The sequence below is a fragment of the Quercus lobata genome, chromosome 5 (assembly GCF_001633185.2).
Source record: "Quercus lobata isolate SW786 chromosome 5, ValleyOak3.0 Primary Assembly, whole genome shotgun sequence".
NCBI classification, from domain to species: Eukaryota; Viridiplantae; Streptophyta; class Magnoliopsida; order Fagales; family Fagaceae; genus Quercus; species Quercus lobata.
In genome coordinates, this window is record NC_044908.1 from 81,663,571 (window position 1) to 81,687,626 (window position 24,056).

At 34.3% G+C, this 24,056-nt stretch overlaps 3 protein-coding genes across 3 annotated transcripts; all 3 read left to right on the forward strand.

Moving 5' to 3' along the window:
- Positions 1–1,005: 1,005 nt before the first annotated feature.
- Positions 1,006–6,882, forward strand: LOC115992627. The gene is made up of 6 exons (XM_031116854.1): positions 1,006–1,136; positions 1,335–1,835; positions 3,004–3,054; positions 5,715–5,848; positions 6,297–6,397; positions 6,573–6,882. The coding sequence occupies exons 2-6, from the start codon at positions 1,419–1,421 to the stop codon at positions 6,752–6,754; spliced, it is 885 nt and encodes a 294-aa protein (XP_030972714.1). The 5' UTR covers positions 1,006–1,136; positions 1,335–1,418; the 3' UTR covers positions 6,755–6,882.
- A 3,653-nt stretch (positions 6,883–10,535) lies between these two features.
- Positions 10,536–15,118, forward strand: LOC115991889 (quinone oxidoreductase PIG3-like). The gene is made up of 6 exons (XM_031115872.1): positions 10,536–10,887; positions 12,614–12,793; positions 13,119–13,200; positions 13,276–13,383; positions 13,500–13,658; positions 14,708–15,118. The coding sequence occupies exons 1-6, from the start codon at positions 10,636–10,638 to the stop codon at positions 14,902–14,904; spliced, it is 978 nt and encodes a 325-aa protein (XP_030971732.1). The 5' UTR covers positions 10,536–10,635; the 3' UTR covers positions 14,905–15,118.
- A 718-nt stretch (positions 15,119–15,836) lies between these two features.
- On the forward strand, positions 15,837–19,378 carry LOC115991888 (quinone oxidoreductase PIG3-like). The gene is made up of 6 exons (XM_031115871.1): positions 15,837–16,319; positions 17,099–17,278; positions 17,442–17,523; positions 17,599–17,706; positions 17,835–17,993; positions 19,031–19,378. Exons 1-6 carry the CDS (start codon positions 16,068–16,070, stop codon positions 19,237–19,239), a joined length of 990 nt encoding a protein of 329 aa, XP_030971731.1. The 5' UTR covers positions 15,837–16,067; the 3' UTR covers positions 19,240–19,378.
- Positions 19,379–24,056: the final 4,678 nt, after the last annotated feature.

The window sequence follows — 24,056 nt, forward strand, 5'->3', positions numbered from 1 at the left end:
ACCAAATTGTTGGACTGAAGTTATAACAACAGTTTTATAATAGGGGTGTTATTTATTTATTTTATATCCTCTTTCAAAAAAAATTTATAAAAAAAAAATCCTCTTTCAAAAAAAAATATATATATATGCTCTTTCAAATTCAAAATAAAGAAGAATTGATATAAAAAAAAACCGTGAGATATATTAGGGAGTAATGGGAAACGTAAATTCAAAAAAAAAAAAAAAAAAAAAAAAAGAAAGAAAGAGCAAAAAGGATTTTTTTTTTTTTTTTTGTTAAATTGTTTTTAGTTAAAATTGAGCTAATAGAGAAGCTGAAGTTAATGCCTCGGGCCCGTTCGTTATTTAGAGCGTGTTTGGTTTATCAGTTTAAACAGTAGTGTTCAGTGTTTAAACACTGAACACTAGTGTCCAAAAACAAAAAAGGACGTTTGGTGTGTCATTCCTGTTCAGGGATTGTTTGGAAAATAGTGTTCAAAAATCAGTGTTTAAAATGATATTTTTGAAATCATCTCTAACCTGTTTTTAAACAACAAAAACTAGTGTTTTAGTGGCAATTGTGTAATTATTTTGAACATTGTATGGCCCACGTCAGACATCAAAGCTGTATTGTCTCGGCAGTCTCACCCATACAGTCCCGTTAGGCATTAAAAAAATATTTTTTGAATAAAAAAATGTTTATTTTGGTTAAAGGTGTCAGTTTTTTTTATTTTATTTTTAAATCAAACACATGTACCAAACACATTTTTATGTTTTTTTGAACACTAAAACATGTTATTTAAACTATGATACCAAACACATTTTTTTGTTTTATAAACACTAAAAACACGTATTTTAACAACACTTTTTAAACTACAATTTTCACATCTTTTTAAACAATAATTTTTAAACTCTATGACCAAACAGGCCCTTATTGTTTGTATTTTGTTGCTTATTTCAGCTTCTGTTTAAAGTAAAAATCTTTATTCAGGAAAAAAAAAAAAAAAAAAACAAAACAAAAGCAAAAAAAATCCTCACCACTTAAAAATAAACAAAACAAATTCATTTTACATTTTCATTAGTAGACAGTGCAAATTCAAACATTCCAAGAAGAGACAGAGTTTGAAGGAGAGACTAGAAACTAGTAGTAGCGAGTAAGTGTAAGAATTCTTATAACTGTTTCATCGCTTATTTTTTTTTGGGTTTTCCTAAGTTTATGTTTTGGGTGTGTTATCGACAAAATAAATCTGTATCTATGAACTCCTTTTGTTGCTTCTCTTGTCCTATGTTTTGACTTCTGCAAACTGCGTTTCCTATGTTGAGATTTTATGTTTTGGGTTTCTTGAATCTGTTTTCAGGTTGTTGATTACATGGGTGACATCAAACTTGAATGACTGGGGGTTTTGTTATTTATTGTTAGCTTTTAGAATTCACATTTCACAATGAAATTTGCTCTTATAAGCACTAATTCCACACACCCATTTGCTCCATTTTGTGCCTGTGCCTACACATCCTCTCACTCTAAGCCAAAGTATCAGAACCAGAATCAGAATCCAAATCCAATTACAACATTTTGCAAACCCTTTACTTTGCCCACCATACTCTCCTCGAAATCATCTCATTCTAAACCATCCAGATTAGTTGCGCTTTGTGCTTCCCGTGCTGCTAAACCATCCAATGCCGAATTGGAGAATAGTAGGTTGGGTGAGGAGGTGTTGAGTGAAGAAACCATTGTTGAAGATGAAAATTCACAAAGCCAGTGGAATGTGGAAGTGGGGAACCCCATTGTTCCTGCCAATGTTGTCAAATTGAGCTTGAGTGACCAAGCCTTCTTGCTATTGGCGTTCATTGCCTGCACGGTACGAAGTACTAGTTTTTTAGTGTTTATTGTGTTGTGAGGCTTGCAGCCTTCACTAGCTTTAATGGGGTTTCTTTGTTTGTTTTAAGACATGTTTGGTTGCCCCATTAGAATATAATAATGGATCATTTTGATTCTCCATCGTATTGGAAGTGAAAATTAATCGCTATTCAGAACAAGATGAAGCATTGAATGACAAGATTTTAACTTTTTCAACAAATTACAGGTTTTATGAGGAAATGAAAATGACATCCAAAGTTTTGCAAAATTTACAGTTCCCATTCGTAACGTTTTTATAAATATAAAGATATACAAATGAAATTCCTATTTCACCCTTGAGTTACCCTATTTTTGTGTAGTATCTTGCTTTGGTTAAGTGATAAAGTTCCTAATTTTCCTTTGGCTTATGAAATCCTTATTTTCCCCTTCTTATCTGATTCTCCAAGAAAAGAGGAATGTTTAAATTGGCAACTAAAAGGTCAAAATATGCATTTCATGGTATTTGTTAGGGAGGGGGCTATCTTTTTTGCAAAAATTTAGGGTTCACTTTCATTTCCTTATATCTTAAGGGAGGTTGGGGTTATTTTCTTAAATTTTTTATGTATATTGTAGCAGTGGTTGTATCTCTAATGACTTGTCCAATTAACAACAATGATTTTTTGAAAACCCATAACCATAAAGATATATCTATTCTTGAGGAACAAAATTTAGTACTTCATACTAATCAAATTTGTTCAGGTAATCTCATAGTCCCTAGAGGGGGAAAATGAAAACAGCAATGATGTTATTGGGAGTTTACGAGGGAGTGGAAAATATTTTCAGCTAATGACTTACCTTTTAAAAGTTTGAAGTAGTTCAATGAAAGTTGGGCATTACTATGAGCAGTAAAATGATTATTGTTAAAATCTAGCAAGCTATGTTACTTCCATTCTAATTTGCAGGTAGTTATGTATCTTAGAATTGATTAATATCTTTTAGTAATCTTTGGGAAAGGGGTATATGACAGAAAAAATGGTTATGATCTGAGTATGCTTTGATTTAAACTTGTATTAGGCACTAAGTGTTCTGTTTTTTGGGACATACTTGCTAGCTTAAATTTTATTGAACTGACTATGGTTTATGTTAATTTTCTCTTATTAATAATCATGAATAATTTTCAATATGTGCAGACTTCTGTGGCATTTACTAGTCTCGTTATTGCTGCTGTCCCAACACTATATGTAAGTTGTCTTATGTCTGACATTATGTTCCAATGATTTCTATAACTTTTATGGCTCTTAAGTGATGTAGAAATTCGACAGTTACTACTTACTATCCAGTTTATGTTGCCATCTTCACCCATCCTCTTTTTGACCTTGCTGCCTTATTGGTCCCATAGAAGCTGATCAAGTGTTTTGCCTTTGGCCCTTTTTAGGCCTGGAATAGGCAACAAGATACTTTGCTTTCTTCATGATCAATTGTTTTCTTTCTCATGCTCTTTTCAGCTAATCGCTACAGTTTGATCCACCCCCCACTACACAGTAACCACCTAATCTCCTTCTTGCCAATAGATTTAATAGCCAGTAACAACTCTACCTTTCCTTGTGTCCTGACTAACAATTCTACCTTTCCTTGTGTCCTGACTAACTGTTTATGAACACATATGATATACAGAAACATGCTCTATATCAGTCTGATATGGAAGATCAATAGTGTCAAATCTGGTTTATGTAATATAACAATAGGTGCTAACTTGTGTAGGTATGCATATTCTTCTAATTTTGATTGCCTAAATAAAAAAAAAAAATGATATACTAGGTAAAGCTTGCTTATATCCTACTTTCTAATAGTTAAGGGTTTTTTCCACTTTGTGTTTGTGCATGAGCGTTTGAATAAAGAATGATTAATGCATCATTAGGAATTTGAAATTTTATCTGTATTCACATTTTTCACTTTTTTCTAGGTAGGTTTTGTTTACACACTAAATTATGGGTATGAAAATTGGGATTTTAACATTTGTGTCATGTCTCCTAGAGAAGAAAACTTGAGTGTCATTTTTTATTGTATGAGGCATTGGTTTAGGTGCTTCTGCTCTCTCTCTCTCTCTCTCTCTATAAGTAATAATGATTTATAAAAGGTGTTCTGCATTTATGTCACAGAAAATATTGCTATCATCAGCAAATCAAAGATGAGAAATTAACAAGCTATTAGGAAATTTATTTCTTGCTTGAAAGCCTGATGCATATGCATCCTCCACAGCTCTCACCAATGTTCTGCTCAACACCTCCTCCATAACTGTGGTTTTTCTAATAATTAGATTTCACCACGCTGTTTTTATATTTTTTTTAATATGTCTATCTATATATCTGTGTGTCTTAGTGTATTCTTTTCAACACTCATTTTTTTAGGATCCCACTCAAGCTGTGTCTTGTAATGAATTTTTGGCTTTTTACTCATCTTCCTTTTCAAGAATTTTGGGATAGTTTTTTTGTCCTGATTCTGCTTCCACTTTCAGTGGTTGTAGGGCATCCATAGTCTTGTCTTTTCGATTGATTCTTGTAAACTTACCTGCCCACTGGCCCCCTCCCACCCCCCACCCCCCATCCCCCCTCTCCTTCCCTTCCTCTTTTCCTTTGGGAAAAAAAACTCTGTTTTACCTGTTAGTTGAGACGTATCTGGTGGTTGTTAGATGGTTTGAGAAATGCTTGTGGTGCTTGAATTGTAAGAAGGTTGGCTTTGCCACTGTAGATTATCTCCAGAAATATATTGTCTCACAGCTGTGGTGGGGATTGTAATGGAAAAACTCTCCCTTGGGTGATAAGAATGTTGCTTAATTGACTTTATGCTCGCTGTTGGCTGGCCAACATTAATGTGAAGCTTTGGTGGTGCATAGTAATGAAGAAGCCCTCCATACATGTTGCTTTTGGGGCCATGCTGTAAAAACTGGCTTCTCAGTTGCTAGATAGATGGACTTGCTGAGGGTTTTGATTTATTGTGGACATTAATTTAATTTGATGCTCTTTGGATAATATTTTCCTCAAACACATCCAAATTTTTTCTGTTTAAATGATCTGATTATTTTTATTGACTAGTCTATGAATCTGTAAATTTTAGGGGCAACACCAAGATCTTTAGGTTCTAATGTTGAAGTCCAGAGTTGTAAAGATATGATTTTGATTATTGATATTAAGATATACTACTGCCTGAGAACAATGTTAGAATTTTTTTTGTGGGTAGTATCATATCATGTCTTAATTTTGGTGATACTGCTGCTATCTGTGTTGGACTAATGCCCTCATTTGATTCTCTGGTCTGACATAATAATGTGAGTTTTCTTTTATGTCCCAGATATAGGAATTCTAGATGGTCTTAAATTTTTATTTGGCCAATACTTCATGTTCCTAAAATTTGCATTATTGATCAGAAAATTAATAATGTTTATCAGACTTCAATTTGCGATCTGTTTCTTGCAAATTTGATCATTTGAGACTTGCAATTGTGATAGACATTTGGAAGTGTCTTTATTCTTGCACCATAATCTGTTAATGGCATACTAATAACTCTGAAGCTAATTTTGTTTTAGCTTAAGAATTGTGCAAAGCATCTCCCTTTCACATTTTGAAGAGGTTTTCAAGTTATTATAATTTGGAAATTATAAGGTTCGTCAGATTGAAAAGCTTTATTTATGCCTTTCTATCTGCTTCATTCTGATGTGTGGGATTGTCCCTTGCTCCCCACCCCCACACCCCCCCCCCCCCCCACCCTTTCTCTCTCCCATCTCTCTTATTTTTAGTAGATTCTGATTGTAGATATCTAAATCATCTGAAGTTTGATGACAAAGTTATTTTTCCCCTTAAAACATTTGGTTCTTATGCATCTGTTTTTCCTCTATATCCTTAAGGCAATGGGGAGAGCTGCAACATCTCTTTCAAAGCTAGCAGATACAGCTCGTGAGGAGCTCCCTAGTACTATGGCTGCCATTAGGCTATCTGGCATGGAAATCAGCGACCTTACACTAGAACTAAGTGATTTAAGGTGATTATAAGCTCCCTACTTTTGATTATCCTTCTAATTTTTTTTTTCTTCCTTTATTTCAATTTTTGGTTGTTTTGTGGAATGCTAGTGGTAAATTACCATAGTTTCTTTTTTCTCTGTTGCACATGTTTATCATTAGCTATACATGGACTTCCTTCTGTAATCTGAAAGGACCTTCCTTAAATTGTTACTTGGGTCTCATAAAATGTAAACTGGAACCCTTCTGTTACCTTGACCTTCTTCAGGGTTATATGGTATCTATGTATAGTCCAGAGAAAAAACCAGGAGTCCTGTAGCCCCATCTTGCTGGGTAAAACTCTTCTTTGCTTCTTAATTGAATAGTTTATTATGGAAATGATTGCTGTACTATGTTTTTATTATTCTCACTTCCACTGTTTCATCGATGATGCTTTGATATTAATATATGTTTATTCCATTTGGTGCTCAGCCAAGAGATAGCTGATGGGGTCAGCAAATCTACTCAAGCTGTGCAAGCAGCAGAAGCTGGAATTCGACAAATTGGTGCAGTTGCTCGCCAGCAAACTATTTGTATGTTGGAGCTGCAACTTTTCTTCCTCTACCTCAAACAACACCCCCCCCCCCCCACACCAAAAAAAAAAAAATTCTCTCTCTTGCACCCCAAATCTCCTTTTCAATTTTGTTTCTGGTTATTAATATTGTTCCCCTTTCCCATATTGAGGACTGTTATGTTTGTATGATACAGCAATGATTCAAGAGAGAGCAAGCCTGCCCATCATCTCTTTGCAACCTGTCGTTGCTGGAGCTGCAAAGAAGACTTCTCATGCTGTTGGCCAAGCAACAAAGACCTTCATGAATATGATCTCTCGGGGGGAGTTCAACCCAGAGAATGAAGACGACAGTGGAATTGATAGAGTGGAGATTTAAAGGTTTGCTGCTTCCCAATTATGTGTGGCCTTGTGTACATATTGCAGTGAACATAGACATTAGCTTCAAATGAGTGTGATTATGCAGACGCCCAAAAAATTTTGGGCTAATTTTAGTCATTTGTCTCATATTATTTTTCTTCTTTAAAACCCCAATAAATAAATAAAAATAATAATAATCCGTTTAAGTAATGCCTTATATTTTCTTAGCGGTTCCTCAAAAATAATAATAATAATGCCTTATGTGGCAGCCAGATAGCAGTAGTATTTGGGCCTCAATTAATTTGTATATGGGCTATATCTTAATCCTACCAGTTTTGCTCCAAGCTTCACTTGGTTTTTGTCTCAACAAGACTTTACTTGCAAGTTTTCCCCTCTCTGCTCCCTTGTGTTTTCTCTCTGTCTCTCACTCTCTAGGTTTTCCAACCTCTATTTGTTTACCCTCTTTCACCTTTTATAGTCTCATGTTGGTGGGGTGATCATCATTATTCTCTCACTTCACACATATTCCCACGTTCGTCAGAAGCCCAAAAGGTCCTTGCAACTTTAGAGGATTCTCTTTTAACTTGTTCTAGACGCCAAATGATGTTCGGCTGTGAATTCCCCAATGGCACTGCCAGTCCTCGGTTACCGACCTCGCTATGTTCATGTTTTATCCGGACTTCCCTCGTCACTAGTCAATATTAAGCCGACCAATTAAAGACTTCCTCAAGTGGCTATCCCTTTGACCCGTCACTCCGACCTTTGGATTGGGCCCATTGTCACAGGGCTCGGAGTTAACTCCCTCCATATGTACCATACTTAGGTCCTCTAATGGGCCTTGGGTCCCATTTTGGGTTCTGATTAGGTGGGCTAGCACGGCCCTTATGGACCCAACCTTCCACACCTTATTTTATATCATAGTTTTGGAAAATGCTAAAACCATAAACTATTTTACAAGTTACTGATGTAGTGAAAGATTATTTATTAGTAAAATAATGTTGTTTTCAAATGAGAATTAGTAAAAATTTGCGACATCAATAATTTGTGGCTATCGCATTACTTCATAATTTTAATGCATTACAAGATAATGCATAAAGCTTGACCCTAGTAACAAACAGCTGACAATGTTTTTCCATCTGCAAACTTGTATTATACATATTCCGGCTCAAGTGAACAACTTTCAATGCAATTATTACTGCTATCCTATATCTGATGTCATCACAGAAATGAAAGTACCAATGCCTCAATTCCAAAAGCTTGTAACAAATCCAAGTCCGATGCTAGCATTGAAGAATAACCTTTCAGGATGATCCTAGTTAGATTAATGGATGAATTCAAGATACTTTATGCAGAGGCTTGTTATCTCGTCGAGGATTCTACCTGTAAGGTTATTTCCAGAGAGGTCTATGGCATTAGATTGCTGCCACAGTCGAGATTCTTTGTAATAAATAATAATATTGTTGAATGCTTGTGTAATAGACTATAGTTCTAAGCAAAACTACTATTATCATAGAACAAAGTACTCAGATTGCCAGACAGTTGGGAATTAGTCCAGAAAACTTGTTATGTGCAAGATCTAGGGAGTGAAGAATTGGTAGAATGCATTATTGTTTAGGAATATATCCACTGTAATGTTGGACTTTAGGCTTAAAATCCAAATTTGTGACATGCTTTCTCACATCCATGAGGGTAGGCTTCTTGAAAACCTATACCCTTTGAGATCAATGCACTCTAAATTTGTGCAATTCAACGAGGAAAAAGGAATTTCAATTTGTTATTGCTCGACATAGATACACCGATGGAACTTAGAAATGAATTGAATTTGGAATACCTACTTGTTGTCTAAAGGATTGGGAATTGAAATGTTTGATACTTTGATAGTAATTGGAATATAGGGAAAAAGTAAGTACTAAAGCTATTGTAATTCTGTTTTCATAATCCAGAAACACAAAAAATTTGTTCTCATTTTCAATTACTTTAACTCATTTTTTTGTGTTTGAGGGATAAAAAGTGAGAAAGAAAATCAAGCCAAACAAGTTGAAATAATGTGAGTCTTACGAAAAATGAATAATGGATGATGAGAATTTAGCGAAGAAAATCACTCAAACCAAAGATGGCCTTAACTTTGTTCGAGTTAGTCTTGCACAAGTTTCTTGATCCAAATCTCATGTCTTGTCCTCTGCATGTGTATTGTGCACTGATGGGCTGGTTTTGAAGGGTCTTGGGCTAGTTTGCAACTTTGGGCTCATTACATTGCTCTCTCTTTTACAGCACCTTGCCGATACGGTCAGAATATACTGTTGCATGCTGTGATATTTAACTAGTTTTAAATTTGACATTTTTTTTTTTATATATAAATTAAACGTTAATTTTTTTTTTTTGAGAATCAATTAAACTTTAACTTAAATTAGCTATTACTTGATTTTAGATAAACTATATAAAGTAAATGGTAAATTAAACCTAACCTCCTCCAGGTTTTATGAGTGGATTTTTTTTTTTTTTGGTTTGGTTTTAAGATTTGTATAAATGTAATTGTGGGGCCCAACAATTCGCGGACCAGGCCCATTTGCCCTTAGAGAGTCCGAGGGCCCAATCCGAGGAGAACTGTGGCCCAAGCTCCATGACGCAGAGCACAGACCAATTTTGGGAGGCAGCCGAGGACAGTCTAGTCCTCGGCAGGCCCATAATCCCCCCAGAATAAAGGGATAAATTCGTAAGGAAATCCAAAATACCTTGGGGCGATTACCCTAAATACCCTTCTGGATAAGGCCTAATGCCTGACAGAACCGTACTCTGCAGCTTTATCAAGTCATCCCCAACAATTCCGGGATTAGACTGATGGGACCAATGTCAGTATTTGTAAAGACTGACCCTACACGTGGACGAAGGACATCGAATGCACGCTAGTATAAAAGGAGAAGTAAGTGAATCTAGTAGGGGGGGAGAAAAAAGAAAGACTTCATGAATAAGATCGCCGAAACGATCCATGCACAGAACAGAGAAGGTCCTCCGTTGGACAGCCGGAAAGGACCACAAGGGTCCTCGGATCAAGTCCGAGGAGCCCATTCTCAGAAGTGGCAGCATGGCGGGGCTTTAAACGTTTAGGCCCAGTCCATTTTCCACAGGGACCTTTCTGAAATCCAGACCGGACCATCGCCCCGTGACCAAGCCCAAGCTTTTCAAGCCCACTCTCTACAAATCGTATTGTGAGGGATCTCTCCCGCGTGAACCCAAAAATGTTACTGGGCTGCGCAGGAATCGTGTCCTTACAGTAATAGTTAAAACCATGAGCACTTATCGTTTGACTTTTTTAATGGAATATTTTATTTTATTTTTTAAAATCAAACAATGAACAAAATTACACTCTTCCATGAGATAGGTGATAAATGACACCTATTCTTAAAGATTTGTATAAATTAGTAAGCTTTTTTTTAAATATAACTTTTTCTAAGAAAAGAATTAAATATTTAATTTGGAAAGTAACATTATGTAAGGATATCTGGTTATAATATTTTTCATTCATACAAACCTCAATCAAAAAAGTGACATTTCATTCATAATTAAGAAGTCAAATTTAGCCAAACCTTAAGTGGGTTTGACTTGTTTTATATAAAGTACCTGAAAATATTAGGAAAAAAACAAAAACAAAAATACCTTAAAATAAATAAAACCAACTCAAGTGAACTTGGCTGTGATTTTGATAAACATTCACTAAAGTTTTTGTTTTTTTGTGGATAAAAATGAAACTATGTTAATGAATCTTAATAAATTTTTTTTTTTTTTTTTTTTTTTTTTGATAAACATGAATCTTAATAATTTAATAGCTGTTTGATAAAGAACCCAAACCAAAGTGTCTCCAAACTCCAAAAAGCTGTGACTGTGTCAACGCCCCTACCAAAAATGAAGGCCATAGTGATAACCAGTCCTGGAGGCCCAGAAGTGCTGAAAATACAAGAAGTTGATGAACCCCAATTCAAAGACGATGAGGTTCTCATCAAGGTCGAGGCCACAGCGCTGAACCGCGCTGATACGTTTCAGAGGAAAGGTGTGTATCCACCACCCAAAGGTGCCAGTGAGTACCTTGGTCTTGAATGTTCTGGGACCATCGAAGCTGTTGGTAAAGCCGTTTCCAAATGGAAAATAGGCGATCAGGTCAGTTTTTCTCGAAAGTTTGTTCATTTCATTCTTGGGTTTTGTGTGTTTGATGGGTATTTTGCTTTTGGTTGATGAGAAAATAAGAAGGAAAAATGGACTATTGGGTGTGTTTAAAGGTTGAAAATTTGAGGGAATTGTTTGGATTTAGCTTGGTTGAGGTCTAGTGGGTTTTTCTTTTTCTGTTTTTATTTTATCTTAGAATAATGTTTCGGAAAGTTTCATGTAATGAAGAATCTGAGGCACAACCCATAAATTAGTTTTGTTTGGTTAATGGTTATTTATGATAATTGAATATAATTCTCCTTGGAATTTGGAAAGATAATATGATTGTGCTATTTTGATCAATGTAGACTTGTTTGAATTTAAATGGGAAACATAATAGATTGCACTTAAGAAATTGTACCTTTTTTTTTTTTTTTTTTTTTCTTTTTTCTTTTTTTTTTATAAGAAAGAAATTGCACCTAAGTTTTGTTCATATGATAAATTATTGATGGTCCAAAAAACTTGAGTTATGAGATGATGAATGTAATCATTTAACTAATATTGCAACACTCCTCTCATTTGCGGGTCAAACACTTTATATTTTAAATGGAAGGTTGAGTGGAGACGGTCTCAACTACTTGTTATGATGCCATGATAAATTACTGATCGTGCTGAAAGCTTAAGTTATTAGAAAATGGTAAATTTAATCATTTAACTAATATTCTAACAATATATATCATGCACATGTTCCTTGGACTTTTCTGGTTCATATTGTATTTTACTGTACTTTAATTGTGGTGAAGAAAGTTATGACCAAGGATTCAAGGCTTTGTGTGTCTTTATAGCTTAAAATTGAGAAGAGAAAACAGGTAGGGAAATTAGATTATTTTATCAGATACAGTAATGTAATTATAAGTTAAGGGAAGTATTTGAATTCAGCTTGGTTGAGGTCTAGTGGGTTTTTCTTTTTCTGTTTTTATTTTTTCTTAGAATAATGTTTTGGAAGGTTTCATGTAATGAAGAATCTGAGACAAAACCCATAAATTAGTTTTGTTTGGTTAATGGTTATTTATGATAATTGAATATAATTCTCCTTGGAATTTGGAAAGATAATGTGATTGTGCTATTATGATCAATGTAGACTTGTTTGAATTTAAATGGGGAACATAATGTATTGCACTTAAGAAATTGTACTTAAGTTTTGTTCATATGATAAATTATTAATGGTCCAAAAAGCATAAGCTATGAGATGAAGAACTTGATCATTTAACTAATATTGCAACACTCCTCTCATGTGCGGCTCGAACTAAATCATTTAACTAATAAATATCATGCACATGTTCCTTGGACTTTTCTGGTTCATTTTGTATTTTTCAGTGCTTTAATTGTGGTGAAGAAAGTTATGACCAAGGATTTAAGGCTTTGTGTGTCTTTATAGCCTAAAAATGAGAAGAGAAAACAGATAGGGATATTAGATTATTTTATCGGATACAGTGATGTAATTATAAGTTAATGGGTCTAGTGACGCAACACCAAAACTCTTTGGTAGGCCAGCTACTTGTTAAGCCTTATAATACTATTCTTCCATCAAAATGATGCAATGCTTTTTTGTTAATATAAATCAGAGTATATGAGAGTTGAGCCATGGTTCTTTGATGGTGCTTACAGGTAGAGTTGGCCTTTTAACATGATTGAATAGCAGTAGTACACTGTATCAAATTAACTAGTCATAATATTATAGGTATGTGCTCTTCTTAGTGGAGGAGGGTATGCCGAGAAGGTTGCTGTTCCAGCTGGACAACTTCTTCCTGTGCCACCTGGTGTTTCTCTCAAGGATGCTGCTAGCTTACCTGAGGTGGCATGCACTGTTTGGTCAACTACTTTTATGATGAGTCGGCTATCTGCTGGGGAAACATTTTTGGTAATTTCCAAGCCAACTTTCTCCAATTTCACTTTATGATTATGTAGCATAATTTATGGTCCCAATCATAAATGGCTCAAAATCACTGGTACCATCTTGTGCAGCTTTTATTTATTTATTTATTTTGGTTAAATATTATAATACACAATTTTCTTTTAAATTTTTTCGTTCCCACATGAAATCTGAAATGTCTATGGTAACAACATATCTGATTGATAGTATTAACCACTGTGTATGATACATGCTCTAAACGATAATTTCTATCTTTTTTGACTTTACCAAGATGGTGCCTCCAATGCGTAACTGATTAATATTAAATTTTCAGGTTCATGGGGGCTCAAGTGGTATTGGTACATTTGCAATTCAGATGGCGAAATACCAAGGGGCAAGAGTGTTTGTTACTGCAGGTCCAGTTTCACTTTTCTTCTGATGCATAAGCTTAGTGTCCATGTATTCATATATTTTTAGATTGTTAATGGCAGGGAGTGATGAAAAGTTAGCTGTTTGCAAGGATCTTGGGGCTGATGTGTGCGTCAATTACAAGACAGATGACTTTGTTAAAAGGGTAAAGGAAGAAACAGGTGGAAAAGGTATTTTCTTTAATATTGAAAAATCTTTCCTCAATGTTTATAGAGATTGATGTTTTTATTATTATTCTTTTTGCCATGATTATTAGGTTAATAACTAACTAAATGTTCAATGGCAGGAGTTGATGTTATTCTGGATCATATTGGAGCATCCTACTTAAAGCGAAACCTTGAGAGCTTAAATTTTGATGGGAGGCTTTTTATTATTGGAACTATGGGTGGCTCTGTTACAGAGATCGATCTCCGTGCTCTTCTTTCGAGGCGCCTCACATTGCAATGTATGACACTTGATATCGGGTCTTAGTACCATAGCTTTGGAGTTGGATAAATTTGTTATCTCTCATTCTTTTTTGTTTAAGTTATATAATATGTACAACTGCTGAATCATTCAACCGTTTCAGATGTCATGTTTTACTTCTTATATATGAATATGTTTCTGTCATGATAATGATTTATAACATATATATTGATAGATGGGAAGTAAAACATGACATCTTAATTGAGGCTCTGTGTTGGAATGTACGATCTGTGTAAACCAAGCTACATAATATTGATACTGGCTAAACTTACTGACCAACAATGCTATAGTAAATTTTTTGAAGGATGCACCATCACTAGAATGTGAATGTTGCTGGGTACTAAGAAAATTATGCCATCAAGGGGGAAACTATATTTACCATAAATTACTTTCTAAGTTCGTGTTTGCAAAACCATCTCTAGATCACATTTTAAGTTCTGGAAATTGTTGTTGGCTGTTCCTAACAAGTATGTCCAGTATGAGTGTTTTTCTTCTTAGGTTGAGAAAAAGTGTGGAGCAGGATCAGAAAACGTGTCCAAAACATGAAGTGTTTCATTCTAATTTCTGGAAATAGTTGTTTGGCAGTTCCTATTAAGGATTTCCTGTATGAGTACTTTTTTGGGTTGAGGAAAAGAAGAGGGAGAATGAAAAAATCTATCCAAAACATGAAGGAATTCAGGTTCCCTAATGTTTTCACAATAAATGAAACTCTTTAATTTTGGCTCTGAAGACTTTTCTTAATTTTTTGTCCATCTTTTTGTTAGGATTCTTTCTGCATTCATAATTATGCAATTTCTCTCACATCTTTTTTTATCCTTTAATTATTTGACATGTATCTGTATTACATTTCATCCTGCATACTTACTATGGATAGTTCCAAATTTGATGGTAAAAGTAAATTTGTATAGATAAATGTCCTATTGAGAAGTGTTTTTTCCCCCCTGATTATAAACACTTTCTTAGTATATGCTTTTTCTTTCCCTGCATATAATTATTGTCTTCTTCTTTTTTCTTTTTTATTGTATGTAGCGGCTGGCTTGCGATACAGGAGTACAGAAAACAAAGCAGTGATTGTTAGTGAGGTTGAGAAGAATGTTTGGCCTGCAATTGTGGCAGGCAAGGTGAAGCCAGTGATATACAAGTATTTCCCATTATCGGAAGCAGCAGAGGCGCACCAGCTCCTGGAAACCAGCGTTCATATTGGAAAGATACTGCTTGTTCCTTGATTTAGTAGATATTCTTGTGGCTCACATGGTTGATATGGTTATAAGACCTTTTGCATATATGTTGTGGCAATGCTTTTATATGTGTCTTTTGTCTTGTAATTTGGGAACAAAGCAACTTAACGGCAATGGATTTTGGACGTTCCATGTTACCTACCTACGTTGAATAGATTGAATTTGTGCTTTCTAATAGTAGCAAATGGCATGGTTGAATCTAGCTCATATTTTAAAGTTCAATAAGGTGTTTAAGGGTATGTTTGGTTTGGGTGAAAAAGAAGAGAGAAAATTGTTGGGTGTTGGTTTTTTTCTTCTATTTGGCTGTACTGAAAATGAGTGGATTTCAATTAGCTTAACTGGTAAAGTCTAATCAGGTCCACAAATACAAATTGTATGAAAAGGAAATTAAGTTAGCCAAATGAAATATCAATTTTGCTCATACATGCTCAATGTCTCTTTAGTCTTTACTGGCCAGAAAATTATCGAACTCCTCCAATTTGCAATCATGCTTTGCAAAAATATTATTAAACAGAAAAATTCTGCACACAGGGAATGTGATCTAACCATCTTTCATAAAAGCCACAGGGAAGAGGATGGTACATGTAGACAATGGCCCTTCAAATGGAAAGAAAGAAAGCAAAAATGGAAGTAATAGAGGGAATTACAATGAGCTACTAGCCCTCACCTTCGCTGCCAAACCCATCACCATCAAGCTGTTACACACTATGTCCGTACACACATTGCATGCAAAGAACTGAAAATTTACAATCACGATTTTCAGTCGTTTGCACCCTGTGTGTGTACATACATACACAATGTGTGCAACATTCAGTAACGTAGGGACTGTCTTTACATTTCTTAACGTACAACGGTTTATACAATGTCAATATTTTGCACGCGTCAGTTGATATCCTGTCGTGTTTATTTTATGGGACGGGAGTGTGTGCGCGCTAAAAGAGTGTGTCAGCTGATTTCCTGTCATGTTTTCAAAACACGATTTTGAGTGTGTAACAAAGATTTTTGCATTTTACAAAATTTACACACTTTCCCTTGGGTGTGAGTGTGTTAGGTGAAGTGCACTAATCAGTGCTCGTTAACTTTAGCCAAACGAGTGTGTCCAAGACTCCAAACTCGAAAGCTGTGTAAAGTGTGAAGTCAACGCCCAAAAAATGAAGGCAATAGTGATAACCAGTCCGGGGGGCCCAGAAGTGCTGCAACTACAAGAAGTGGATGAGCCAGAACTCAAAGACGACGAGGTTCTCATCAAGGTCGAGGCCTCGGGGCTCAACCAGGCTGATACGGTTCAGAGGAGTGGCGCGTACCCACCGCCCAAGGGTGCCAGTCACTACCTTGGTGTTGAATGTTCTGGGACCATCGAGGCTCTTGGTAAATCCGTTTCCCGTTGGAAAATCGGTGATCAGGTCTGTTATTTTCATTTCCCGTGTTCATTTTATGAGTTTTTACTTCTTTTGGAATGAGAAGGAAAAATGGAATATTGGGTTTGTTAATGTTAGTTGGTCAAAGTTTAGCTCCAAACATTTCGAGTTATTTTTTTCAATCTATTATGTGCCAATTTATAAAACTATATATGTGTATCATTTAAATAAGTTGTATGATTTATTACAAAGGTTATGTAACTAAAACTATATATGTATAGTCTCTTTAGTTACAATATAATAGGTTGGAATAAGATGGCTCTGAAATGGTTAATCTCTCCATTTGTTTTCGAAGACCCATTTTTCTGGAAAACATTTTCTAGAAAAGTTGTCCTGTGTTTGGTTGTGACCTTGAAAATGAGCTAGAAAACGCTTATGTGGGTGAAATTAATTTGTGGTGGTTTGTTGAGTATGTGATGGTCCCAAAAATGTTTTGTCTGTCATATTGAGGTTGTTTTCTGTTGAACATGAAAAACGTTTTTCTCTGACCTACTTTTTCTGATCTGACTTCAAAACCTGTCTCAACTTTACCTTACAATTAAAAAGTTATAAGAAGTTAAAAATCTCAGGTGTTGCATCCCACTTCTTGGTAGGTCAGCCACTTGTTAATGCAATGCTTCTTTGATCTTATAAATCAGAGTATAGGAGGGTTGAGCACTGTAGTACGGTTCTTTGAGGGTGCTTACAAATAGAGTAAGCATTTTAACATGATTGAATAGTATTAGTACACTGTATCAAATTAACTAATCGTGGCATATATATAGGTATGTGCTCTTCTTAGTGGAGGAGGGTATGCCGAGAAGGTTCCTGTTCTGGCTGGACAAGTTCTTCCTATCCCACCTGGTGTTTCTGTCAAGGATGCTGCTAGCTTACCTGAGATTGCGTGCACTGTTTGGTCAACTGTTTTTATGATGAGTCAGCTATCTGCAGGGGAAACATTTTTGGTAATTTCTGAGCCTTAATGATAATTTAGTATAATATATGGTCCAATTTACAAATGGTTTGATAATTTATGCATGATACAAGCTTAAAATGATAATTTCTATCTTTTTTGTTTGTTGCAACATGGTTTCTCCAATGCAAAACTGATGTATATTAAAATTTCAGGTTCATGGAGGCTCAAGCGGGATTGGTACATTTGCAATTCAGATAGCTAAATACCATGGAGCAAGAGTGTTTGTTACTGCAGGTCCAGTATCACTTTTCTTCTAATGCATATGTTTGGTTTCCAAGTATTCATACATTTTTAGATTGTGATTGGCAGGGAGTGATGAAAAATTAGCTGTTTGCAAGGATCTTGGGGCTGATGTGTGCATCAATTACAAGACAGAGGACTTTGTTAAAAGGGTGAAGGAAGAAACAGGTGGAAAAGGTATTTTCTTTAATATTAAAACCTCACTTTTCCTCAATGTTTATAGAGATTAATGTTTTTCATTATTCTTTTTGTAATGATTATTAGGTGATAAGAAAAAGAACAACTAACTAAATGTTCAATGGCAGGAGTTGATGTTATTCTTGATCATATTGGAGCATCCTACTTAAAGCAAAACATTGAGAGCTTAAATTTTGATGGGAGGCTTTTTATTATTGGAACTATGGGTGGCTCTGTTACAGAGATCGATCTCCGTGCTCTGCTTTCGAAGCGCCTCACAGTGCAATGTATGACACTTGATATCAGGTCTTAGTACCATAGCTTAGGAGTAGGATGAATTTGCTATCTCTCATTCATTTTTGTTTGAAGTTATATAATATGTACAACTGCTGAATCATTCAACCATTTCAGATGTCATGTTTTACATTCCAAATATCTATATATTTCTGTCATGATCATTCAACCATGATCATCACAGAAATATATTCATTTATGGGAAGTAAAGCATGGCATTTGAAATGTAGCTCTTTGTGTTGGAATGTATGATCTGTGTAAACCAAGCTACATAATATAGATACTGGGTAAACTTACTGACCAACAATGCTATAGTAAAATATTTGAAGGATGCACCGTCACTAGAATGTGAACATTGCTGGGTACCAAGAAAATTACGCCATCAAGGGGTTACTGTATTTACCATACATTACTTTTTAAGGAGGATTTTAGAAAACCATCTCTAGATCACATTCTAATTTCTGTAAATTGTTTTTGGCTGTTCTCAACAGGTATGTCCAGTATGAGTGTTTTTCTCTTTTGGTTGAGAAAAAGTGTGGAGGGGGGGGATCAGAAAATGTGTCCGAAACATGTGGTGTTTCATTCTAAGTTTTGGAAATCATAGTTTGGAAGTTCCTATTAAGGATTTCCTGTATGAGTATTTTTAATTTTGGGTTGAGGAAAAGGAGAAGAGATGGAGGGGGGAGGGAAGATGAAAAAATCTATCGAAAACATGAAGGAATTCAGGTTCCCTAATGTTTTCACAATAAATGAACCTCTTTAATTTAGGCTTTGAAGACTTTTCTTGATTTTTGTCCATTTTTTTAGGATTCTTTTTGCATTCACAATTATGCAATTTTATTCTCTCATCATCTTTCATTATCCTCTAATTATTCATCATGTTTCTATTTTACATTTGATGGTAAAAGTCATTTTGTATGGATAAACGTTGTATTGAGAAGCGATTTTTTTTTCCTGAGTAAATACTTTCTCAATGCTTTTTTTCAAGCATATAACACTCTCTCTCTCTCTCTCTTAATATTGTATGTAGCGGCTGGCTTGCGACACAGGAGTCCAGAAAACAAAGCAGTGATTGTTAGTGAGGTTGAGAAGAATGTTTGGCCTGCTATAGTTGCAGGCAGGGTGAAACCAGTGATATATAAGTATTTCCCATTATCTGATGCAGCAGAGGCTCACCAGCTCATGGAAAACAGTGGTCACATTGGAAAGATACTGCTTGTTCCTCAATTCAGTGGGTGATCTTGTGGCTCAGATGGATGATGATATGGTTTTAAGACCCTGTGCATATATTTTGTGGCAATGCTTTTATGTGTTATAGTCTTGTAACTTGGGAACAAAGCAAAGCTTAACGGTAATGGATTTTGGACGTTCAGATTTACCTCCCTACTTTGAATATATTAAAAAAATCCTGTGGAATTGAGTTCTTCTTTCTAATATTAGCAATGACATGATTGAATCTATTTCCTATTTTAAAGTTCAATAAGGACTTTAAGGATGTGTTTGGTTTGGGTGAAAAGAGAGGAGAGAATATGGTTAGCTGTTGGTTTTTCCTCTATTTGGTTGGACTGAAAAAGGGTGGAAAAAGGGAAGACCAGGTGTTTGCCAATCGGGTCCAATACAAATCTGCCTAACGAATGAGAGAAAATGGAAAGGAAAATAAGCTAGCCAAATGAAATATCAAATTTTTCCTACCTGTTAACAATGTCTCTTTAGTCTTTACTGGCCGGAAAATTATCAAACTCCTCCATTTCGCAATCAAGCTTTGGACACAGAGTATTAGATGGCAAAAACAATTGCACACAGGGAATGCGATCTAATCATCTTTCAGAAAAGAAAGAGTGAAGATGGTAAACTTAGACAATGACACTACAAGTGGAAGGAAAGACAGAAAGCAAAAATGGGATGCAACAGAGAGAAATACAATGAGCTGCAAGCCCTCACTTCCATTGCAAAACCCATCGCTGGCAAGAAGCTTTACAATTTCACCTTCAAATGGATAGATTCCCACCACCCAAAATGATGCCACTAATGCCATGTAGGGATTTTCTGTACTCTATATATGAGGCTTGCCACATAGGAGTCTTTTTACTTGCCCTAGTGTTAAACATCAATAAACACAATCCTTCAAATTATTGGTTTAATTTGCACCTAAGTGGTTCTCCAATAAGTTCAAAGAAAAAGGAGGATGCAAGACACCATATGAAATAGAAATTGTAAATATATCTTGCTTATAAGTTCAAATAAAAGGGAGTACAAAATATAGAAGTTAAAAAGCTCGAAAAAAATTGGAGATTGACTGGCTTAAGAAGGTTATTTTGGCTATGACACCTAGACTAATCAGAGCATATCAAGAAAACTGTCCGAAGCACCAGAGTGTCTTGTGATCAAGGATCTGTTTGCTTTGATTTCTCCTCTAAAGAAGTAATTGAAACATTCAAACACTGCAAAGAGCTTCAGTTGCTAAGCTTTTTAGCACTTGAGGGCATGGGTCACCAAATTTGGTAGTGGAGATTGGGATTGCACATCCCTCCTGGCCAATGCAAGCCTGCAAGTCCTCAATATGTGAGAATCAATACTAAGCAAATAATTCAGAAGACAAGCTTAGGCTGAAATGAGATAGGCTGCTCGTACACTCTATATCAGACCCTAGTCAGGTTCCAAATATATGTTCTTATATCCACATGTATATGCTATATATAAAAATAAAAGTGTAACATTTAATGTTGCTATACTCCAATTGTGTCACATTATCTACCACAACATCAATAGCATTATCATTCTTGTTTTCCATTTTTTTACAATATTAAATAAATGAATAGATGAAATTCACACATTCATCTTGAGCTTGGGTGGTTTTAACTATACATATATCTTTGCCTTTATAAATTAATCTAATTTAATTTAGAAGTTTATAACTAAAAATTGAAATGAATGAAGAATAAAAAACTTTGCCATTAAATATTCATCTACTTTGATTTAGATGTTTATAACTAAACATTGAAATCAATGAAGAATAAAAAGTAAAAGATATATATATATATATATATATATATATATTTTAGAGATAATTATAACATGCTGCTAACCCCGCAGCTCGAACCATTTCCCCCTTAAACCCCCAAGCACTTTGTACATGGGGAGGTGCCAATTCAGCTACAAGGCCTTTGGCAAAATATATTTTCTATGTATATCATCTTAGGTGGTTTTAATTTTACATATGACTTTGCCTTTATATATTCATCTACTTTAATTCGATGTTTATAACTAAATAATGAAATCAATGAAAATATTGTTTATAAAAAGGTATTTACAAATCCTACTTAATATTTGATGGTGGAGATGATACAACCTATTGGAACATTTTAATATTAATTAATTAAAATTGATTTATATTCAACATAAATGTAAAGATGTGGAAGTTAATATGGAAGATGAGGAGTTAATGAAAATGTTTAATCACACATTGAAAATGAGAGAGACTATTTTATTATTTTTAATTGTGGTGATTAATAGGCTAATATGAATTGATTTAGATATTGGGCTAGAAACGTACGCAAAGAGGAGTTGAAGGGAGGAGATGAGGTTGTACCCTCGTTGTTCTATCCTTAAATAATTATTATGTGTTCTATAATGCCAGTTTTTTTTTTTTTTTGGTTATTTTCTTTATAATGTTGAATGCTTTTAATGAATGGTGTTTATTGTTGACCTAAGTAGGGAGAAAATTAGATTATAATGTGTCTTATTTCATGTTTTTGTCAGGTTTTAATTTATTTTGTATAACAAGATGTTGAGGAACAATTTGTGTAGTTAAAGAAAATGGTCTACACAAATTAATCAATAAATTCTGAAGATTAAAAGATTTCATCATTTTAGTGGCTTGGACTTTGGTCACTTTTTCATATTCTTTTTGATAATTATACAACTTATTCGACTCTTCCACTACTAATTTATTTATATTTATGAAATCAAAGAGTTTCTCCCATTATTTGCATGTTATAAAATCATGTTATAGCTGACAAAGAAAAGTGAACCTCTAATTTTACTCTCCCACTTTGCCCTTTCTTTCTCACTCAATGCCAATATGCTTTGAAGCTTATATCTTCCTCTGATAGCTGTGCTTCTGATCCAAACTTAGATCTGCATTTCATTCTTTCTTGGCTAAACTCAAGGTGTTCTTTGCCTTTTATTGTTCTCTCCTTTTTTATTATTTAAATAGTTCTGTTGTTTACTTGAATATCAAATGGGTATTTTGTACACAAAGTGTGTGTTAAAATTCTTGAGTGTTTTGCTCTGTTTTTAAAAAAAAAAATTGATTTTTGATAACATACCTCCTATTTCATTTTACCAACCCCTAATATAAATGAATAATAGGATGAAATTACCCTAAACCTTTAACTTTTATGATTTTACTTTACTGTTATATAAATCTCCACATGGAACAAAGTCTTAGGGTAATTAAGCTTCACTCCACTTTATTGCATTTGAACCATTTGCACAATAGAGTGAACTTAGAAACCTTTTGTTGTGTGTGGTAATGGAAGAAGTGAAAGCAGAATGCACGGATTTTTTAAAGCTCTCAGATTTTTTTTTTTTTGTTGCTTATTGTATTGATGTTAAGGACTTAATGTCAACTTATTTTGTTTAGGTACTATTGTTTTAGTTGTGTGAGCAAAATTTGATGGGTTTTGACGCTTGTGTTTGCAGTTCACAAGTAGAGGGATGTCGCTACACTGGAAGTGAATGGCAATGCTAGGGTCTCAGACAAAGATGATGAGCTACATGTCTTCGATATCAAGATTTCTAATTTCCTTTTATTGGTTTCAGTTTTGCTCAATATTTTTTTTTTTTGTTAATTTTAAATTTTTTCTTTTCAGTTATTATGCAAAGATTAGTCATTTTTTTTCATAATAATTATGTTAGTAATATGTCTTCTTTTGTTTTTGTACAGATAAATCATCTATGGTGGTGCTTAATGCTTTCAAACATTGGAATCTAATCACAAGTAGCATATGCAATTAGTACTTTCCTAAGTCCAATACATTCTTCTTTTATTTTTTGTTTAGTGACATTTAGTGCTGCCCCTATTTAACTAAAAGTGAATAGGTAATTCATTTTTTGTTTTATTGAAGTCATCTGCAATTTGTGGAGCCAAGGATAAACGTTATGTTAATGGAAAATTGTATTGATGTAGCATGTAACTACAATTTGTTTCGCTCAAAGGACACTTAGTGTTGCCCCTATTTTACTTCAATGAGTTTTGTTTTATTTTTGAAGTCAAGGATAAATGCTATATCAAGCAATTCTAATTGAAAATTAATTTAACTGCAATTTTGTTTTTTGAGTTGATAAAAATGTGTTACTTCATGTTATTACTTTAACATGTGTTCAACATGCTACTTAATTTTCTTATATAGCAGCTTACAATATTATCCATGTATCGCACAGATAACTTAATTACTAATTTTTATAATATTCATAGCATTACTCTATTAACAATTTAACTAAATGCAAAAAAAAAAAAAAAAAAAAAAAAAAACAGAGTGGCAGCCATATGACTTTGTCTTTTAAAACTCTCTCTCTCTCAAAATTTTTGTAACTTTTTAGTGGTAAGTTTGATGTTTTTTTTCCCCTTGAGATTTTAGATCACAAACTATTAATTTTTTGTTGTTTGCTTCCACACCCCCCCTCCCCCCCCCTATTAGACAAATAAAATTTGTTTTTGGGATTTTTATTTTTGCTTAAAAGGGTCAATGATATTGTTAAGGAATGTCAAGTTTTAATTTAGTTTGGCTTAATTCCTTAAATCAATCACCTAAAAAGGATTTGAGAAGTGCTAAGTCTATAATATTTTTACAACAAATCTTATGTGATAAATTGTTTATTAGTTCTAATTTGAACTCACTATTAAAACTAAATTTTTTTTTTCTATTGTAATAATCAATAACAACTGGCCACATTAGATATTGTAGGGATAAGGGCCCAAAATCATATATTGGGCCTTGAGCTTTGTCCGAGGACGTTAAATGGTCTGAGGAGGGACAAATAGTTATGAGGGG